Raw genomic sequence first — 19,700 nt, 5'->3', positions numbered from 1 at the left:
GTTATCAGTTTGTTCCCAAAGATATCATCAGAGTCTCAGTTTTCTTTCTCAGAGCTCGACGCTGTGAGAGGTCGGATTCAGGGCTGCAGACCATTAAGGCTACAGAAAAAAAAGACATTGCATAACTTTATTAAATTGAAAAATAAAAATACTGTGAATTGCAGGTTGCCCCCGTGCCACTTGAACTTATGCCTCATTAATCACAGATGTGGACTTTTGAACTGAGCACTTTAAAAAGAAGCAGGGTGATCCCTTTCCTCTTGAGCCCAGAAGACCAGAGGTGCTGCTTGCCAACAACTAAGGCAGGCAACTTCTTGGGGCCCCAGACCAGTAGGGTCCCAAAATGTGCTAATTTTGCAATGACAGTAGGAAACCTCTCTAAGGGGCCCCCATCTGACAGCACTCACTGTCCTTGTCCTGCTAAGCGTTGCATTGTTGCAGTGAAAACCAAAGTTCGTCAATGAAAGTCAACACAAGGAAAAAAGGAAAGGGAAAGAAAGAGGAAGAGGAGTAATCATCGGGACACTGACAGACATGATGGTGATGAACGCTGGTTGGAGGACCCCCAATTGGTTTTTGCCTAGGGCCCGACAGACTCTAGGATCGCAACTGCAGATGACGGGGCGTCCAGTATTTCCAAATAGAAAGTCAAATTTTGACTCGTCAGACCCCAAGATAGTTGTCCACTTCACAAAACCCTTGTAATCAAATCATGTACCCTCACCTCATTTGTTTAAAATTAAATCAGTTGATAAAATGCAAAATTGTAAATTCAGACCAGTTGACTTTACTCCAGTACAGACTTTTTTTTTTAATTCTCAGAAGAAATTCAAAATTGAGGGCTAATCAATGAACACTGGATCACAGAGTCTGCTGGTAAAGGATGTCAAATTGGTTTTCATTTCAAGGTGCTGAAGAGTTTGTCGAGCTCTGACAAAAACTGTTGAGTTTTTTTTCCCGGGTGTCGTCTAGCCCGGCCCCTCTTTCCTCCATCGTCATCACGTCGGTTGTGATGATTGGCCGGCACAAATGTATGGCTCTGTGATCGCCTAACCTGACCCAGTGATCATCATAACAGCGAACATGATCATGTAGTCTTGAGCCACAACATCTTTGCTTCGTTTGGCTTTTTTTTTAAGACGCTAAGTCTTTTCTTTTTTTTCCTGTTTATCCAGAACCTGTGCGCCACAAGCTAACTGAACAACACCATCCAGGAAGACGCTGTAGGTATTACTAATGCATGTGACGGGGGGGGGGGGCTGTGATTGGATAAGAGGTGTCACTGGATGGACGTGATGAGTGCATGATGGGCTACTGGATGTCAGATGACTAGTGATTACAGAGAAATGACGTCAATATAGGGGACACTAGCTGTTCCATAATTAGCTGCAGTTAGACCTAATTTATGGGGTTCGTAACCATGACTACTAGACCTCTTATTCCAATCCATGAAGGGGACAAACATAAACCTACTTATGTGCAACCTGTACGTTTTTTTTTTTTTTTTAAGAGTGTGGGTTAATATTCCAGCGTTTAATTGGAGCTTTAATTAGTAATGATTTCAGGGGTCAAAGATAAAGTTCAGCTTGGCACAATCTGGATTAAAATCAATGTTGTGTTGGCGGGAGGTGGAAGTAGAAAAGCAAACATGAACACTAAAGCCCAGAATACATTTCTGAAACTTCCAACCAAGCTTCATATGTCCCAAACAGCCACAGGCTTCAGTGTGACTGTGATCCTACACACAACATGATCACTGAAGTCAGACAGATCCAGCGCAGTCAATGCTACGCTGGCCTAATTTGCAAAGCATTTGTTTCCCCTGCGTTCAAATCAATATGACTGAGATTTGAACTGCGTGTTCAGCAGATATTCACACTCCTCCCTCATCGAGTCCTAGACAACATTATCGACTGAGTCCACCGCTGTTTTAGAGTCAAGCTCGACACCTAACATTGAGCTTTTTCTTGTTTATTTGGCACACATAAAAGTGAAGACATCACCACAGTTCTTCATGGAAACTGAACTATTAGCTGAAACATCTCTGTGTTACCTGCAGGCTAAACTGGAGCTGTCAGGGACGGCGGCTCTCCGGCAGGAAATCAGAAGTCAGCGCCAGACTTCAAACCAAAACTGCATCAAACATTTAGACGAAACACAAACAATCTGTAGCGCTCACCTGCGGAAAACCTGTCACTCAAGTTTCAACATGGAGGCGACGGGAGGACGCCAACATCTTGTCATGTTCGGGCGGAATCATCAAACAGAGGAGACTTTTTTACTTTCTGAGGCAGGTATACAGACAGAAACAGGTAGCATGAATTTGAATCAGTTAAAATGTGTTAATTACTTTCACAGTCCACACAAACGTCTTTATATTCAGCAACAAGCAGGTGAAAAGTTTACAGGTATAGGTACACCCACACATGGTCTAACTTGCAAAAACAAACTTTTATTGGCAACGTTTCAGTTTGGAAATGTTGCCAATAAAAGTTTGTGTGCAAGTGAAGGCGGTGTGCCGGAGTCTACCTTTTACATTTTTGATGGACACATTGCTCTCCTATGAAATCAGTGTGGGAATGAGTTTTCTTTTTCTGAAAACTAAATCCACTGAATCCAGACTGGTTTGAGGTATTCATTAAAAACTTAATGCAGAGACTCTAATGTGTCTCCAAATCAATAAAACCAAACGCTCATTTTTTCTCAAACTTTTTACTCTTCAGCGTCAACCGACTAAGGAATTCATGCAGCTCCATCTTGAGAGACAAAAACAACTTTACAAAACTTTTTAAAGACACATAAAGCAGACTTTTAATGAAAAATCTATGCCGTTATGTTTTCATACGAGTTGGGAATTCCAACATTTAAAGTCACTTGTTAAATCTTCAAAACAAAATTCAGCAAGATTTTCCTCCAAGCGAATTTTCCTGAATAAATAAGTTCAGCAGTGGATTCAGTGCCGTGTCTGCAGGCTGTGTTGACACTTACAACTTGTGATTCTTACACCAGAGCGACTTGTCCTTCTTGTAATTAACACGAGGAGAACAGGGGGCCGGACTGCAGCTTGTATAGTAATTCTTATATGACACGATCGGACTCGACGTTGGAAAATGTCACCAACTACCACCACAGAAATATGACAAGTCAAAAGAGGAACACTGCTTCCAATCTCCGGGGACAGGTCTCTTATTCAAACTCACTCCACTCCCGCCCCCGCTGACGGTGAGGAACAGTCGTGAACTTTGAGAACAGCAGCAGGAAAAGCAATCCCACCACGGCTGAAAGTGATACAGTCCTGGGGGAAAAAAATGAAGTGTTGGCCGGCTGCAGAAGAGGACGCTGATGTTGGTTGCCCAGACTGGAGTAAGCATGTCTGAGTCTTTTATAGCAGATTTGTAGCAGCAGGAAATCAGTGTGAGAAGAGAAGAGAAGAAGGGGGGGGGGGGGGTCATATTTCTTGAGTTTCTTCTGCACTGATGGCAGAGGAATCCTTCACATGGAGGCAAACAATCATGGGGAGAAAAAACAGCTGATGTGCAGAGCAGGAGAGCAAAACAGCTTTAACAGTCTGACAAATGGCATGTAGTGAATGTATAACTGATCTTTACCACGTTCTTTTATTGTGATATAAGACAGGTTTCTATTTCCTCGTGGAAAATAAGAAACTGGCTCGTTTTTGCAGGTTTTGCATTAAGCACCAAAAAGTGGCCGCATGACATCCATCTATTATCTATACAGCTTTTTCATTTTGGGGTCGCAGGGCAGGCTGGAACCGATCCCAGCTGTCATTGGGCGATAGGCCGTGGTACAACATGGACCTTTCTCCAGCCAATCACAGGGCCGACATATAGAGACACACTCACATTCACACCTACTGGTAATTTAGAGTCAACATGTTTTTGGACTGTGGGAGGAAGACGGAGGGAGACCACACATGCACGAGGAGAACATGCAAACTCCACACAGAGAGGCTTCCTGTCAGACGGGGATTCAAACCAGGAACCTCCTGAAATTATCTAGATATTTTCAGTGCAGTTTGTATAAAAACTACAAATCCCACTGTTGCATCCACCAAAGTGCTCTGTGGATGGGAAGTATAGCAGCAACTTGAGTTACGAGAATATCAAATGGACTGAAGAGACAGCACACAGTGTGAACGAGTCTGTATAGCAGTCTGAGTTTCTGCTGGTCCTGGGTCAGAAAACAGTCCTAAAGCAACATTTTTTTTTTTAAACAGACAAAGCATGTTTATTTCAAACTAAAACAATAGGTACTCAACATAAGCATATCCCTCTGTTGATTTTCTTTTTTTCCCCCTGGCATGTCATTTTCTGTTCATGTTTACTGTATAATTGGAAACAAATTACAGACATTTATTTTGGGAGCACATTTCCATGTTTTCAGTTTAAAAATGTTCCTTTATTCCAATTATAGCAACCATACTGGTCTCCCTGTATACAGGCTATATGTTCTTCTTCGAAACAGAAAGCATTGTAGGTCACCACAAAAGTGTTCAATGAAAACTTTGCCTGAAATGATCGAGATATTTTCAAGAGTGCATATATGAAAATGTTAGGTCAACCCTCCACAGGAAGTACTCTCATGTAAACACAAAAGGGTGACATCAATCTTCTAACCTAACTCTCATCAGCAAAAGAGCAAAACCTTTTTCATTAATTTCATACCTTCCTGGGATTCCTGTAACAGGTGGAGAAGTTCAGCGTGCACCGTTGATGTATGAACTTGTTTACATCATCTTTCCACATCAGTATCTGCTCAGTTAAAAACTGTAGCCCCTCTGTGAGACGGATGGTTTTTACTCACAGTGCGCTGCAGGCACAGTGAAGGTGACACAGCTTCTTTAGATCCTCACTGAGGTTATGTAATCTCTGCTGCAAAGCTGCAAAGCATGACTGACAAAAGGTCCCGCCCCCTTGTGGACATGTGCTGTCAATGATAAGTGGACTTATTGTCACATTGTTTCCTCCACACATTTCTGATGCCAAAGGGTCTCCTTCAGTGTAACCTTTTCTTTGTTCAGATGGTCTCTGTCTCTCTCAGAGAGTCGGGGGAAAGACCACTTATTAAAGAGATGTCGAACCATTTCACGACATGACCACCAGAAAGGAAAAGGAAAGTGGGTCTCATTACTTCTATCTCATATATTCTAACAAAGGGTTTCCCAGGAAGTGTCCAAGAAGTCTGCAAAGGTGAGTTACCAAGCAGCAACCTCACCAGCTGAGAAAGGAAGTCAATGTATGAGTACTGAAAAACTGCAGTTCATAAAGTGGCCACCAGAGGCTGCCTTAAATAGTGAGTCAATCCTCATTTAGTCCAATATTAAAATGCTAATGTCTACAACCTGGAAATAATAACACATAAGGACTCTTTAGTAATTAACCGCAATATAATTCATATTGCAATATGATTATTCTCACTAAACATATCACAATTTATCACAATGAAAACAAAAACATATATATCAGTGCTTTATAATTGTGCACAGGTTGTTTCTTGGGGTCACTAAAGCTTACTCTGTCACTGAACTAAACCACTCAGCTGTGTTTTTAGTGTAGACAAATTTACAGACAAAGGTTTTTTATGAAAACTGTCCATCCAAGAAGTCTGTGCTCCAGATAGTGGATGTGGAAAATTCAAGAAATGAATTGATACGTCCAAACTAATCAGCAGGTATGATACACTCACTCATCACATGTCCAATGTTATTATCTACATTGACTTATGTCTGGTACATAAAGGTCTTGATTATTGTCGGTCTTGCTGTGTAAAGAGTCCAGACAAGTTTCCCAGTCTGCGTCTTTTCACCACTACTCTCTTAACGGAGATTTTTGAGCAAGCAAGGGAAGACTCTGCTTCTTACGAAAAGGTCAAGTAGAGTCCAATCTGTGGGACACTTAAAACGTTCACCAGCTGATTGACCAGCTAATGACCCTTTACCCTTCATCCAAACATCCAAACATGGTCACTCCATGGCTCCACAAAAAAGCAGCGCGGCGGTCACCAGACTCGACGTCAATGGCTGACGTCACGGTGGACACGTCTATTATTATTTATTCAGTTCGTGCAGGAGACGCTTCTGTGCGTCTAAATCCACTTTTAAAAGGTGTTTCTTTTTACAATGTCAATGTGGAATCTAGCTGTTCTGACTCACTGTACCACAGGCTGTAGAGAAAGCTATTTCAAATCAAAGGCACAGTGGAGTGTGTGTGTGTGTGTGTGTGTGTGTGTGTGTGTGTGTGTGTGTGTGTGTGTGTGTGTGTGTGTGTGTGTGTGTGTGTGTGTGTGTGTGTGTGTGTGTGTGTGTGTGGTGCTGTGGATAAGAGCTGATTTGGTACCAAACATATGCGATCGCCTTATGTAGAAGACAGATTGCTTCCCTGCTGTGCAGAGTTACAGGACATCAAGACGGCCACGCAATCACCAGGAGTGTCTGTAGTCCTCGCTCTACTTCACTGAACCAAGAAATGCTTCGCTGTTCTGAACATGTTCTGCGTTTAAACTTCACGGCTGCATCTCTCTGAAATGTTCATGTGTGGGAGAACGATTACAGAAGAGCCAGACAAACAAAGCTACGAGAAAACAAAAAGGATGGACTTTTTTAGGTGATGGAAAGCTACAGGATACACAACTTGATCTGTATCTGCATGTATCTCCTTCATGTGTGCAACATGTTGAACACCTACCAATGAAATGTATTATTTTAGAGCCAGCACAGTGTGTATGTAAGTGGCCAAAGGAGCCTATTTGGGTTGTTTGCTAGTTCCACCCCAGAACATGAATCAAACAAATCAATCAAACTTTATTTGTATAGCACTTTTCATACAACAAATGTATCCCAAAGTGCTTTTACATCAACATTTAATCAAACAGCAACAACATGACTCCCTCCCCACCAACCCTTATCCCACAATGCAAAAACTAAGGTAAAAATAACTAGATAAGAACAGGTGCTGCGGAAACGCTATCATTTATTCTAAATGAGGAAACACAGGAGGTTCAAAATGTAAGAAAACTAGATGAAATGAGATTCATTTAAAAGCTCTACTAAAATAACAACACGTGTTAGCGCACACTCGGGTTGTCACAGCGAGCAGGCAGGGGGACTTGAGAAAGAGTTTACACAGTAAATTTGTTTTGTCATGGTAATTTGTTTGTTTGCTCCGAACGCGACACTAAAAAAGAGTTTTGTGGTTTTGCCATTAAGCATGAAGGTTGGTTTGGGAGTTTATAGAGATATCTGTGTCCAGTGATGAAAGTTTGCAGCCTGGGCAAGCGGATAATGATTGTTGATAATATCAGCCGATTGATATGTGCCAATATTTCTGGATTCTAGATTCATTCACCAGTCAAAAAGTGTTTTGTTGTATCACAATCCCAGTTCCCTTTCACCAGCAGAGGGCGCTATATGAATTACAACAAGCCTCATCACTCTCCAGAGTGTCGAGCGGTGATGCACATACATGCTCAGTTACTTTCCAGTTTTCCATCTCGTCTTCATTATATTGACTTTCACCGTGTGGCAAAATGGTCCAATTGGCCTACTCAGGAGCCAAGCCAAAATCTTCAACTATGATTGGATATTTGCCTTTTCAGAGGCTGGATTTATGTTGAATTCAACCTGCATGTAGATTTCCTTTTGGCACATTTCCTTTTGTTAGAGCTTTAAATTGTGACCTTGGACCTTGGTTTAACATTTTGTAATGTTCGGTCACATCAGCGGTTTACAAATTACCAACACGGGGACGATTAAGAAAGAGCTTGGAAATTCAATTTCAAGTTACGTAACAGCCTGTGTCTTGACAAAAGAAGATTATATTATATCATATTTCTTGGAGAAAACATTTAACAGAAGGGAGGGGAGGCTGTCAAGCTGCCCCTGCTGTTTTGAAAAGGGATTCTTTGGATTTAACTTTTGCAGCTTCTCTAATAAGTCATTTCCAATTTGCAGCATTTACAGAACACCAATGGGGCTTTGTCTAAAACACTCTCACACTGAGGTCAGATAGTGGTGAGTTTTTTTTTTGGTTTGCAACATTATGCAGATTAATGTATTTCTGTAACAGAGGATCTTGATCGCCTCAGTCCTAAAATGCATTATAATTGTCGCCATGTTATTAAACTCCAACACCATAAAAAACGGACAAGTAGGTGGTACAAGAGTTCTGACTCGGTGTCATTTTAAGAGACAAACAGTAGAAACACCTGGTGAAAGACGTCTCTATACTTTGCTCTGTAGAAAAATAAAATGATACGCATGAAGTGTAGAAGAATTCAGAAACTGTTTAAAGGGGACATATTGTGAAAAATCCTCTTCTTCAGTGTTGTTGAACATATATTTGGGTAATCTGAGTGTCTAACAACACACAACATGTGAAATAAACCCATCCAGTTCTTTGTTTGTGGTCTGCATAAGTCTTACAACACAGAGGAAAAAGCTCTGTTTCAAATGTGCTCTCCTTGTGATGTCACAGTGGGATTCTGGTAAAAAGAAATCCTCTAACCCCTCCTGTGTTTTCTCCGGCAGCCATGTTTTTCCCAGAGGGGGCACGCTGACGATTTGCCATGGAAGCTGAAAGCTGAACTAGCCGGCCGAGCAGTAGAGAGGGGCGGGGTGAGGGGAAGCTCACTGCATTTAAAGAGACACACACACACCAAAACGGAGCGTTCAGAGAGAGCTGGTTTATACAGGGTCACAAACCTCCTCTGGTGCTTGATTCATGTTATATTTTGACCAAAGCACAGCACAGATGTTTCATTTAGACCACAGGGGGCCTGTTTGAAAAAATGGGAAATAGGTATAATATGTCCTCTTTAAATAACACTTTTCTGAAGTAGCTCCATAAACATCCAACAGAATGGGTTCAGTGCAAGTAGAGTTGAATAAGTCGGTGAAGGTTTTATTGACAGAGACGGGAAATAAAAAGGCAAACCATCGTCTACAGCTCAGAAATGGCCGTCTGAAGCCAACCACAGAAGCTTTAAAGCATGTTTTATTTACTGTGCGTAATCCTCCCGCTGCAGAACTGGAGCTTTTTAGTCGATTGCAAAAGCGAAGAGCGGTTAATTCAACATGCTAAATCGACGTCTTCTCGAGGCATTCATGTCAGACACAAGGAGGATGCTTTCATCTTTGTGTGTTTTCCACTTCATGAATATAAGGGTCTGCCTGGAGAAAAGGGTAATGCACTGTAAACAGTCGTCCTTTCAGCGAGAACTACCAACAAGCCCTGCAGCCTTTGGGTAGAGGTCTTGCAGAGCATCGCTACTTCTGGAGGGGAAACGAGAGTTTCACAAAAGGTTCCTTTCAGCGCCGGTGAAGGACAAACATCCTTAGAATTCACTCCACAACAAGCCAGGCGGGGCCAGGGCGGGCGAGAGAGAAAATACAGCTCGGAGCTCCGAAGAGAGAGATTTTCAAAGAGCGCCGTTGACAATGAAGAAATTCAGCTCCCAACAATTAGAAACAGGAAAATCAATTACCTCAGTCTGACAGGCCCACCTGTGGGGGTAATTACAGAACTAGGCTGCGAGTAAGAGGAGGACCCGTCTTTCCAGTAACAGCGTTTTTTTTTTTCCTTATTGTCTCCAGTAGGTGGTTGCCCTTCTACTTAGACAGCAGAGATTAGTTTTAGCCTTGGGCCCCCATCTGTCACAAAAAATTATGAAATAAAAACCTGCAGAAAGAGTGCCACACTCAGATGGGTTTATCATTATCTGACGCTGACAGCAAAACGCCACAAAGAGCATCAACCAACCGAGAGCTGCTAGCGAAATATAAAAAAAGCATATGCCTCACGGATTGTGAAACACAAACAAAAGTGGCAGGTGCATCAACAGAAATGCGGCATCTTGACATCAGAACAGGCAGAGAACAAACACAGAATCACTAAACAGCAGCACTGACTCATTTTGCAGGCGCGGGGTGTTGATGCATATGGAAAAGGCAGCGAGGTTTCTAATGCATGTGTAGGGGGCAGAGCGCTCCGTCCTAAACAACAGCAACAAAGCGAAAGGCTTCATCTCGCCACATGTAAATCAATTAGGTTTGAACATGAGAGCGGGCCGTGTCACACCGCTGCTTTGTCTGCTCTCTGTCAGAGAAGGAGAGGCTGCTGCTGCTGCTGCTGCTGGGAAAGCTGCCAACAAACATGCAAACCATGACTGGGCAAACACGGCTCTGCAGGCCGCGCTCTGCAGCTGACTTGCAGACACTCGCTCCCAGTAATCACAGCCACTCAATCAATGCATTCCCCACACCTAGCGTTTCGATTTTAAACACCGGTCGTCATCGTCTATTCAAGAAAGCAATTCATCCAGGTTAACCGCAATCTTCTTTCCTACGTGTCATTTTTTACAGATCCCCCCCCCCCCCCGGGAAAGGATCGAGCTCGGGGGTTGGTAAACCACGACCGAGAGCTCATGATCAATTTTATAAAAGCAGATAATTGCCTCGACGGCGAGTATATGAATTGGCTGTGTGAAGAAGTGCCTCCGCTGTTTCCCACAAGGTTAATGTTTACGGAGGGGAAGAGATGACTCGATTTATTGATTAGCCTTCTGACAGAACATTATTCAGCAACGGATTTCTTTAAGTCATTTTTTTTAAATAATTTGTTTGGCACATTTGAGACCTTTTTTTGCTGACGGTTGATTTTGAGTGATTCAGTCTGTGTGATAATAATTGGCACATTAACAGATATCAGAAGAGACTGGCAGTGAGTGACATGTTTTGACTCTTAAAATAAAACATGGCGGGCGCTGAAGGCCTAGCGTTTTGGTCGCGCCCCATTTACAGAGGCACTGATTGGTCTCCCAGACCAGTAGGGGGCTCCTGAGAGCTCACAAACTTAAACCAAAGCAGCAGCACAAATATGCCTTATTTTTTGTATATTTGGATATTATTATTGTTTTTATTATTATTTGGCTATGTTTAATTTTAATATTTTATTGTTGGCATTCATTGTGGACAACAAAGAACGAATTTCATTGCACAGGGAAACATGTTTCCTACTGTGCACATGACAATAAACATTTTGAATCTTGAATCTTGCATGTTCAAATTTTGCAATGACAGTCGTAAACCCACCTAAGGGGGCCCCATCTGACATCGCTCTCTCTCTCGTTGCAGTGTCACATGCATTGTTGATGTGAAAACCAAAGTTTGTCAGGAGGAATTATCCGTCTTTAGGAGAGAATAGGAGGAGTAGTAAGCGTTGGCTGGCAGACGTGATGGTGGTGAACGCTGGTTGGAGCGCCGCCGCCCCCCCTGCCCAATTCATTTTTGCCTAGAGCCCCAACAGACTCTAGAATCGCCACTGGCTATAGCCTCCAAGCGGGCGTCCAGTTTTCAAATCCAACGTCTGTGGGTCCTTTCCCGCATGTCATTCCCCACTCTCCCTCCACCCCGGTTTAAACGTTGTGTTTAAATGTATTTGTGCGATCTAGACGCTCAAACGACGACCTCTGAATTTGACCGCCGCTCGCTGCTGTCTCTCTTTCTCTCACAGCACCTCGGGATTAACGCCATGACTGGAATCAAAAGCATGAAAGTAAAAATATTGACAACCTTTCGACATATTATACGTTTAAGGTCCTTAATTCCTCCTCTATTTTTATTCTCAGTGAGACACATCACAGCACAATGATTAACCAGAAAACTCATCTTCAAACGTTCTCTCACATCGGACTGAGGTGTGTCCTTGAAAAATCTTAATCCCCTATCAGCTCCAGGAATGCCGATCTGCACCTGACCTCTGACCTCTGTGCGGAGGAGGAGGACGGTTGAAAGAGAGGAAAGGTGGATTTCCCTTTCAGCATCAAAAATAAATCAAATAACTGAATCACATTCAAACTGGAGGAGCAGCGCTATTCCTCGCTAAGCTAACCTGTGAGGTTGTTATATAACCGGACCCTGCAGAGATCTGAATGCTTAGCTTGTTAGCATGAAGGCTTAAATGTATATAAATATTAATCAGAGGTGGAAAAGTTTAAGAAATAATAGATTCATCAGAGTGTTGGATTTTCCCCAGAGCCGCTCTTACTGCTGTTTCACACCTGGGGATTTGTCTGCTTAGCTCTTCATCCAGCAAGTCCACCGCTTTCCTCCTGAGGTATTCTAACAAATTTGTTTACTTAGCATATGAGTGTGACAAGGAGAGAGAGCTTTAAACTGCTGCGAGGCTTCTGTGTGTGTGTGTGTGTGTGTGTGTGCGCACACAGAAGTCTGAGTATGTGTGGAACTCGAGGTCTTTGAGGCCAAGAGACTCTGAAACCCTCCTCGGGGGGGGGCAGCCGGCCATGCGCCAAATCTGTAACTGCAATTACTTCTGACAGCAGCGCCTCCATTGTCCAGGAAGGAAGGTGGATATCCCCCCCCCGCACTAAGCAACGGCTGACCACAGGCGTTTGCGGTGGGATTTTGTGTAGGCAGAGCGGTGCAGAGCACACTCGACCACTCGCAGAGCCTCGGAGAAGAAGTAAAGCCATCAAGGAGAGTATGTTCTCCAGTGCACACGTAGGCGGTTTTTCTTTTGTGCGGTAATGAAATTGAGGCGAGACTTAAGAGAAAATGAGTAGGAGAGGGAAGACGATATGGATGCAAAGGATGGTTATGCAGTAAATATGGGGGGGGGGGGGGGGGGGGGGGGAACACTGCAGCTTTCTTACATCCAAGATTCATCCTCCATGAGTCCAAAAATTAAATATGTCCCCATGAATAAACAAACAGCCTGTTAGCAGTGATCTTAAAGGGAGAGCTCAGACTTTTGCAAAGTCGGGTTTTGTGAGAAATTTAAAACTAAACTGTGTGTCTGCAGTAGATGGAGAGTCAGACGGGGGCGGATCCAGAAATCTGAATTCGGGACCCCAAAATCCTATACATAGAGGGACAGACATGCCAGACACTGGACTTATGTTACAATCAATCTGGGCTGAGTTGCAGGCTCCTTGTCGCCTTCCTTCCATCACAATGTGGCAAATTTCATTTTTCTGAATTATCACTGTAGACATAAATCTTCTTTTGAGACTTTAAAGTCTTTATCTGTGATTTTTCACACTTAAATGTAGAAATCAAGTATCTCCTCTGAAAAGAACTCTGTGAGTCATGACTGTCTACAATGAGTGTAACACCCGAGTCCCACTGTCTGTGATGCTTTCTGAGTTTTCAGAGTCCTATCTTCACTTTGTTTACATCGCCAGGAAAAGAAGAATAACATACTGTACTCACTGCTTAACTGTGTTTCTAGATCACGCTCATTTCAGGTAAATTTACATGCAGTGTGAAGATACCAGCATAATAAAGATCGCTAGCATTAGCATGCTAACACAATAATGCAGCGCGAGTTGTTTTGGTTTCATGTTGGAGCTCAAGGGCGACATCTGCTGGATCAAAAAAATCACATAGGTAACCTTTAAGAACGTTCAAGAAGCTTCTTTGAGTGTGTGTGTGTGTGTGTGTGTGTGTGTGTGTGTGTGTGTGTGTGTGTGTGTGTGTGTGTGTGTGTGTGTGTGTGTGTGTGTGTGTGTGGGCATACAAACTTCATGCCACCCCTGCAGAAGTCTGTGCCCCAGTTAGACCACCTTAATCTAAAAGTCCAGCTGCCCCTCTGATCCTCGTTCACTCGGCATCAGACGGCATTTTGAGTACAAACACAGACGCTAAGCGACGCAACGCTTTGGTTCAAAGAAATCTTTAAAAGAAAGAAGTCCTAAACTACAAACCAACATCAGTTAATGTGCATGTTTTTTTACATTTTGATCACTTCACCCTGCTGTACATCTCAACAAACTGACCCAAGTTTAACCTTCATTTTCTTTGAAGATTTCAAAGCTGATGCATTTTTTTAAACATCTGACATCTTTCCTCGTCAACGTCTTTATAGATTAACTGTCTGCGCTGTGCTGCACCAAACATTAACCCTACACACTCCCATTTCTTACACAGAGACTATCTTTTTGTGTATTTGCCGTCTATTCCCTGAGGTGTTAACATGAACAGCTGATCTCATATAGGATGCCCTCGGAGGAGAGATGTCAGAAGGGTTTGTTTAGTTGTTTACTGCTGTTTTCACACACCGCCTAACCCCGGCTTCACACTGAAAAATTCACTCGAGGGCCGGCTGGAAAAAACTCCAGGTAAAGTCGGGGTGAAGAAGTCTGCCATTTACGCACACACATGCAGCTCAGCCCTAAAAATGTTGAGACGTTTTCTGGTTTTTAACTTTGACTTTTTAAAGTTGCTAAATGACATTTTAGCCTGGCTACTGCAACCCCACATCTAAAAACCTGAACTACTCCTTTAACCAGAGCTTTGCAATGTCACACAGTGATTTCAGCTGGATACAGTGTTCTTGTGCTGCTGCATCACTCAAGAGGAGTTTCTGATATTAAAGCAGGATTATCGTTTCAGAGTCCAACCAGATCACCAGGACATGTCAGAAAATCATCTTTGACATGTTTGGAATTTGGTACACTTTGCCGTCGCACACGTCACTCCATGGAGGACAAAGTGTGGCGTTATCTGTTGTGTAAGAGGCGACTTTGCACACACACACACACACACACACACACACACACACACACACACACACACACACACACACACACACACACACACACACACACACACACACACACACACACACACACAGAGAGAAGAAGAAGAAGAAGAAAGCCAGAGGAGATGGTAGACAGTTGTGTAATATGCTGTAAGTCTGTCTGTCCTTCTCACAAGTGAGCAGCTGTGACGTGATGTAAGATGAGTGTTTCCGCTCCGATCTTATCTGTCCCACACAGAAGGAAAAAATAAAGATTCCTCTTGGGTGCCTGTGGTGCTGGATTGTGAGTTTGAGCATCACCTTGTTGCCCTCTGTAGAATTTATATCATGCATGATTTAATTATCTAAAAATTGCATTTTATATATTTGTATTTCTCAAATATCTTTGCATATTGATATAGCATCCTATTTGCTGCCTTTGTGGAACACTCTGTATATTGGATTTTGAAGTTTGCTCTAAAAATTAAAGGTAGTTGTCGTCATTATTCAGACATCTGAATGTATCCTGCAGCAACTTAAATCACATCTGCAAATCCAAATGTTGATCTCAAAGTCTCCTTAAAGGAATTTTTTTTTTTTTTTTAAGTGCCAAAACGCTCCTGCAGGGGCTGGCAGCTTCTTTATGAGACAGTTGTAGAGACTGAGTTACAAGAGGATTTAGGATGTGTGTGTGTGTGTGTGTGTGTGTGTGTGTGTGTGTGTGTGTGTGTGTGTGTGTGTGTGTGTGTGTGTGTGTGTGTGTGTGTGTGTCAATCATCCAAAATATGACCAATCAGATCATGCAGCAACCTCTGCAAATGCATGTTGCAGAAATTTGGCAACATCACTTTTCTATGCAACACAATTATGCTCCTGACAGCCTGCTCGAGCGAAAGTAGAGGTGGGGGGGGGGGGGGGGGGGGGGCAATGTGGGAGGTTAGGAGCGGAGGACGAGGAGGGGGGGGCCCCACTCACCATATGAAAGCGCCGCCACACAGATGAGGAGAGTCCATCTGCAATCCCGTACACCTGACATGGTTAGAAATCCCAGCAGGCGGATGTTTAAATCCCAGTTGTTCCAGTAGCGCCCCGATGGTGGAGAAATAAAACCCCTCAGTGCAGGTGGTAAGCCTCCACACGATGCTGTTGCAGTTCTGTCCGATGGGTCCTTAAGTTGGATAATGCGCAATAGATGTATATGTGTGTGCACAGATATGTGCGGGACAAAATGTGCGATGCCTCAGAGAACAAATCTACAGTCCAGCTTCAGTCTCTCTTGTGTGTTTTTAAGGAGCGACAATCCAAAAGGCACGGACAAACCTGCGTCCTCTCCAGGCAAAAAAAGGAGATTTTTCCATATGTGGGAAGAAAGTTACAAGTATCCAGCTCCGAATTGTCCAACTGAGGGAGGCGGTGAAACCCAGTGTCCCCCTGAAACGCATCCAAGTCCGTGCGCGAAGCCCCCCCAAAAAATCATAAATCAATGGGGCATCAGTGGAGAGATGACGCGCGCCCTGGCCGAAAAACACACGGATCCTGCGTGCCTCTACCACCCAAAACCAGGGCTAGACTCGTGAAATAACACTGAGAGGAGAAAACACCAGTAGATTTAGTCTGTGTTTGCCGCCAATTAAGAATTCAGAGATGAAATTCCTTGCGTAAATCATGGATGGAGGGAGAAGGGGCGAGAGGAAAAAAAGGCAATCCGGCGGATCTGCAGCGCGCTGCTTCAAGCTGTCACTGACTTCTCTCCGGTTTCATTTGAAATCCACAGAAAGAGAGAGAGGATCAACATTCTGGGCTGGAAACGGCGAGACATGCCAGAAAAGGGTCCCCCGGTTTGCAGAACAGAACCCGCGCAGGTCTCGGAAATAGTCCACGCAAATGGGAATTACCACGCAAGCTTCAGACACGCACAAAAAAACTCCTGACACTTTCTTATTCCGTGTTCACTTTGTCATGTCACGCCAGAAAACCGGAGCGGGGCATCTCCGGTGCCGCTTTACCGGGAGTCTGACTCACAGCCAAGTCCCACCAACTCTCCGGTTTGTTGTGTTCGAATCCACACCTGCCTGATTACACTTCACCTGCGTGACGCGCCGTCTCTGTCCGGCTTTTTAACTCCGCTCCAAACTAAACGTGCTCACCTTAAAATGAACACACAGACGCAGCTCGAGTACGTGAAGCCACCTACAAGTTGAAAAACGCGTTTCCGGTCAATATTTTCAAAATAAAAACGGATAAACACGCAACATTTGTTGCAGAAACAGAAAAGTTACATAAAATAAACACAACTTTCAGTATGTAGGACATCTGAATGAAATCGGAATTTGTATAAATAACACTGATAGTTAAAGGTCTATTATTTCCAACATGTAACTATTATCTATTTTATATGATCATCATTTAAATTGTTAAATCTATAGTTTATTTGAAGTGTGTTTTCATGTATTTACTAAGGTTTTTGAAATCTGTAGAAGCAAAAAAAAAAATACCTTAAGGCACTTTTGTAATTTAAAGCATAATTAATTGAGTATAAGATCAGTTAGTGCATAATGTAGACAGAAATATAAGCAGCAGTATTCACTTTGACATAAACCACCAACAGGACACCCTGTGCACAGCCCACCTACGTTCTCAGGTGCCGGTCAGTTGCAGGAAAATACAATTTAAAAACAAAATAAACTCACTGAAGCGACACACTGAAAATGACTCTACTGTCACTTTATGTGAGCAAATGACGCATATCGCCTGAAGCTTCTTCCAGTTCGCCCAAAATAGTAAAAGCAGTATTCACTTTGAGTTTGAGAGCCCTGTAACTTCTTAATAATATATTTTCACTTGTGGCCTCCAGGTGCTGGGAAGTCTGAGGCCTCCTTTCTGAATCCAAACATTTAATTTGAATCATGTTTGGACGAGATCTATGGAAGCCCTGAGCAGACATTAATCCATACATTTTATTTTGCTAAATCTGCTCCCTTAGTTACAAGTAAATTTTGGTTGTTTTCTCGAGATCCCGATTTATTTACCCCAGTATCACGTGAGAATAACGCAGGTTTTGCTGTGACATTGAGCTAATTTCTTGATTAACTCAATATCCTGATCAGTGGCCATTTTACTGCGAGCCCCTCCGACCAGCATACATCGTCATTATGTTAAAAATAATCTGACACCAACGGCGACTTTAAGTGACCAATGTACATTTTCACAGGATTATTGGAACACTTCGCAGTGCAACAACATTGAGCACTGTCAGATTTGGCCCCCTTAGGTTTCCTACTGTCATTGTAAAATTTGCACATTCTAAGCTATCGTTTAAAGATGGTCAGTCCCGAGCTGTTGCCTGTCTTGCCTGTTGAGAAGCAACACCTCTGATCATGATTGATGATTAAAAAAATACATGGATGTATGTGTGCTTCAGGGTTTCCGTATGCATTTAAAACCTCAGCTCATATTCCTTTAAACATTCCTTTACATTCAGTATGAATATTACACTACTTTCCTGTTGGGTTTAGAATAACGTTTTCAGGCTTTTACTTTGAAATCCAGACAGCTTCCTTCCGGGCTAGTCCACATTAATTCCTGCTAACTTGATGAAACTCAAACCGGGCATCACGGACCAAAATTAATCACGTGAAAGGCCTACCCTGCCCCCTCCTCATCAGAAAAGAACCTACCGGAGGAAGAGCCGAGCCCCCCCGGAGTCCTGGAGGTCTTTGTTTGGTTTAGAGGTGAAGATTTGAAACACACACACACACACACACACACACACACTCACTTGTCTACCTTTTAGTTACAGCTTCAGCACACTACACAAGATAAATGTTGAATCCAGAGCATTATTAAACATTAAACATGTGCTGTTTATTAAATGGACAATGGCTGCGCTCCTTCTCTTGTATCTGTGCATGCTGGATCAGTCAGTGCTGGGAGCCATCTTTAACCTGACCAGAACACCTACACGGTTTCTCTCAGGTCATGCAAAGTGTCTGCCATCACATGGGCCGGTAATAATGAGGTTAAACTAGGTTAAAATAGGTCAATTATCTAGCATAGTGCTCCTTCTCACAAATTGAATACTAATGCTGCTGGCTGATATATCTAAGTGTCATTATGTAGATGTTCCATTAGGGTTATATCCATACATGACGGGGGTATACTTATGTAAAGGGCGTGAAGGGGCCTTTCAGATTGGACGGAGTAGGGCGCAGAGCGAAAACCAACAGCATGCGTTGCTAGGTGACCGAAACAATACTCTGCAAAGTATCTTCGGCCTATGTGTCCACTACTGAGAAAAAAGGCCCCGGCTTTTTTTCTTCTGCTGCAGAGAGGGCGACGGAGAGGGTGACGGAGAGGGCGACGGAGAGGGCGACGTGCAGCAGAAGAAAAAGAGGGTGATGAAATCCTCAGGGCTCAAAACTGTTTCATGCCGATGTCCCGGTATGTCTTTAAACTAGAGCTCAGGAAAGTGAGACACCGTTTTTTATGATCTGAGCTACCCTCCTATTGGACGCGCTCAGGTGACGCTCAGGTGACGCACAGGTGACGCTCAGGTAGAAAATGTTGTAACTGTCCTGCAGCGCGCAAGAACAGCAAGCGTTGCGTTTTCGGACTGCAGGAACTTTTTCATAGTTCTAGGAACTGTTTGTTGGAACCCCCCTTTTATTGATTCCTCACCACAGGAACTATGAACTATTTGAGTTCCTAGAACTCCGTTTAGAGGAACCTTTTTAGCTCCTGCTTCAGAGTTGGTACCATGGAGTGTCCTGTTTTTTTAATGAATGTGGCCTGCGTGTTAGTTGTCTGTTGAGCTTCAGATATAACTCACTTAATGTTTTTTATGTGGCCTTGTGTAATCTGATGTTTATTGTATATAGTGTTACATGTTGTCTTGTTGTGTGCACATTACATTTACTTTAGTAGGTTATTGGATACGTGCTTTTACTAATACTTGTTTTTTTTTTTCAGTACATTGTTATGTCTGCTGCTCCACGTCTGTCCTGCATGAGATACATTTTTTATATTAACCAAATGCTGCTTTATGTGTATCCTGCATGGTTTATGTATTTTCACCTGTGGCTGCTCACCTGTCTGCTTAATTACTGTCATGATATTTCTATTTTTGTAGCTTTAAGCGATGTTTGA

The 19,700-nt window shown here is 43.1% G+C and overlaps 1 protein-coding gene across 1 annotated transcript in view; it reads right to left on the bottom strand.

Moving 5' to 3' along the window:
• The window catches only part of tmem132e (transmembrane protein 132E), a 449,773-nt gene extending 433,065 nt beyond the window's left edge, over positions 1-16,708 (bottom strand). Inside the window, exon 1 of the mRNA XM_065962848.1 lies at positions 15,531-16,708. Coding sequence (XP_065818920.1) covers positions 15,531-15,591 — 61 coding nt within the window. The 5' untranslated portion in view covers positions 15,592-16,708. The remainder of the gene's footprint in view (positions 1-15,530) is intronic.
• Between the last annotated feature and the right edge of the window lie 2,992 nt (positions 16,709-19,700).

This window comes from Labrus bergylta, chromosome 14 (genome assembly GCF_963930695.1).
Source record: "Labrus bergylta chromosome 14, fLabBer1.1, whole genome shotgun sequence".
Classification (NCBI taxonomy): Eukaryota; Metazoa; Chordata; class Actinopteri; order Labriformes; family Labridae; genus Labrus; species Labrus bergylta.
Note: the sequence above shows the minus strand (reverse complement) of the source record. Positions and strands in the feature narration are given on the sequence as shown.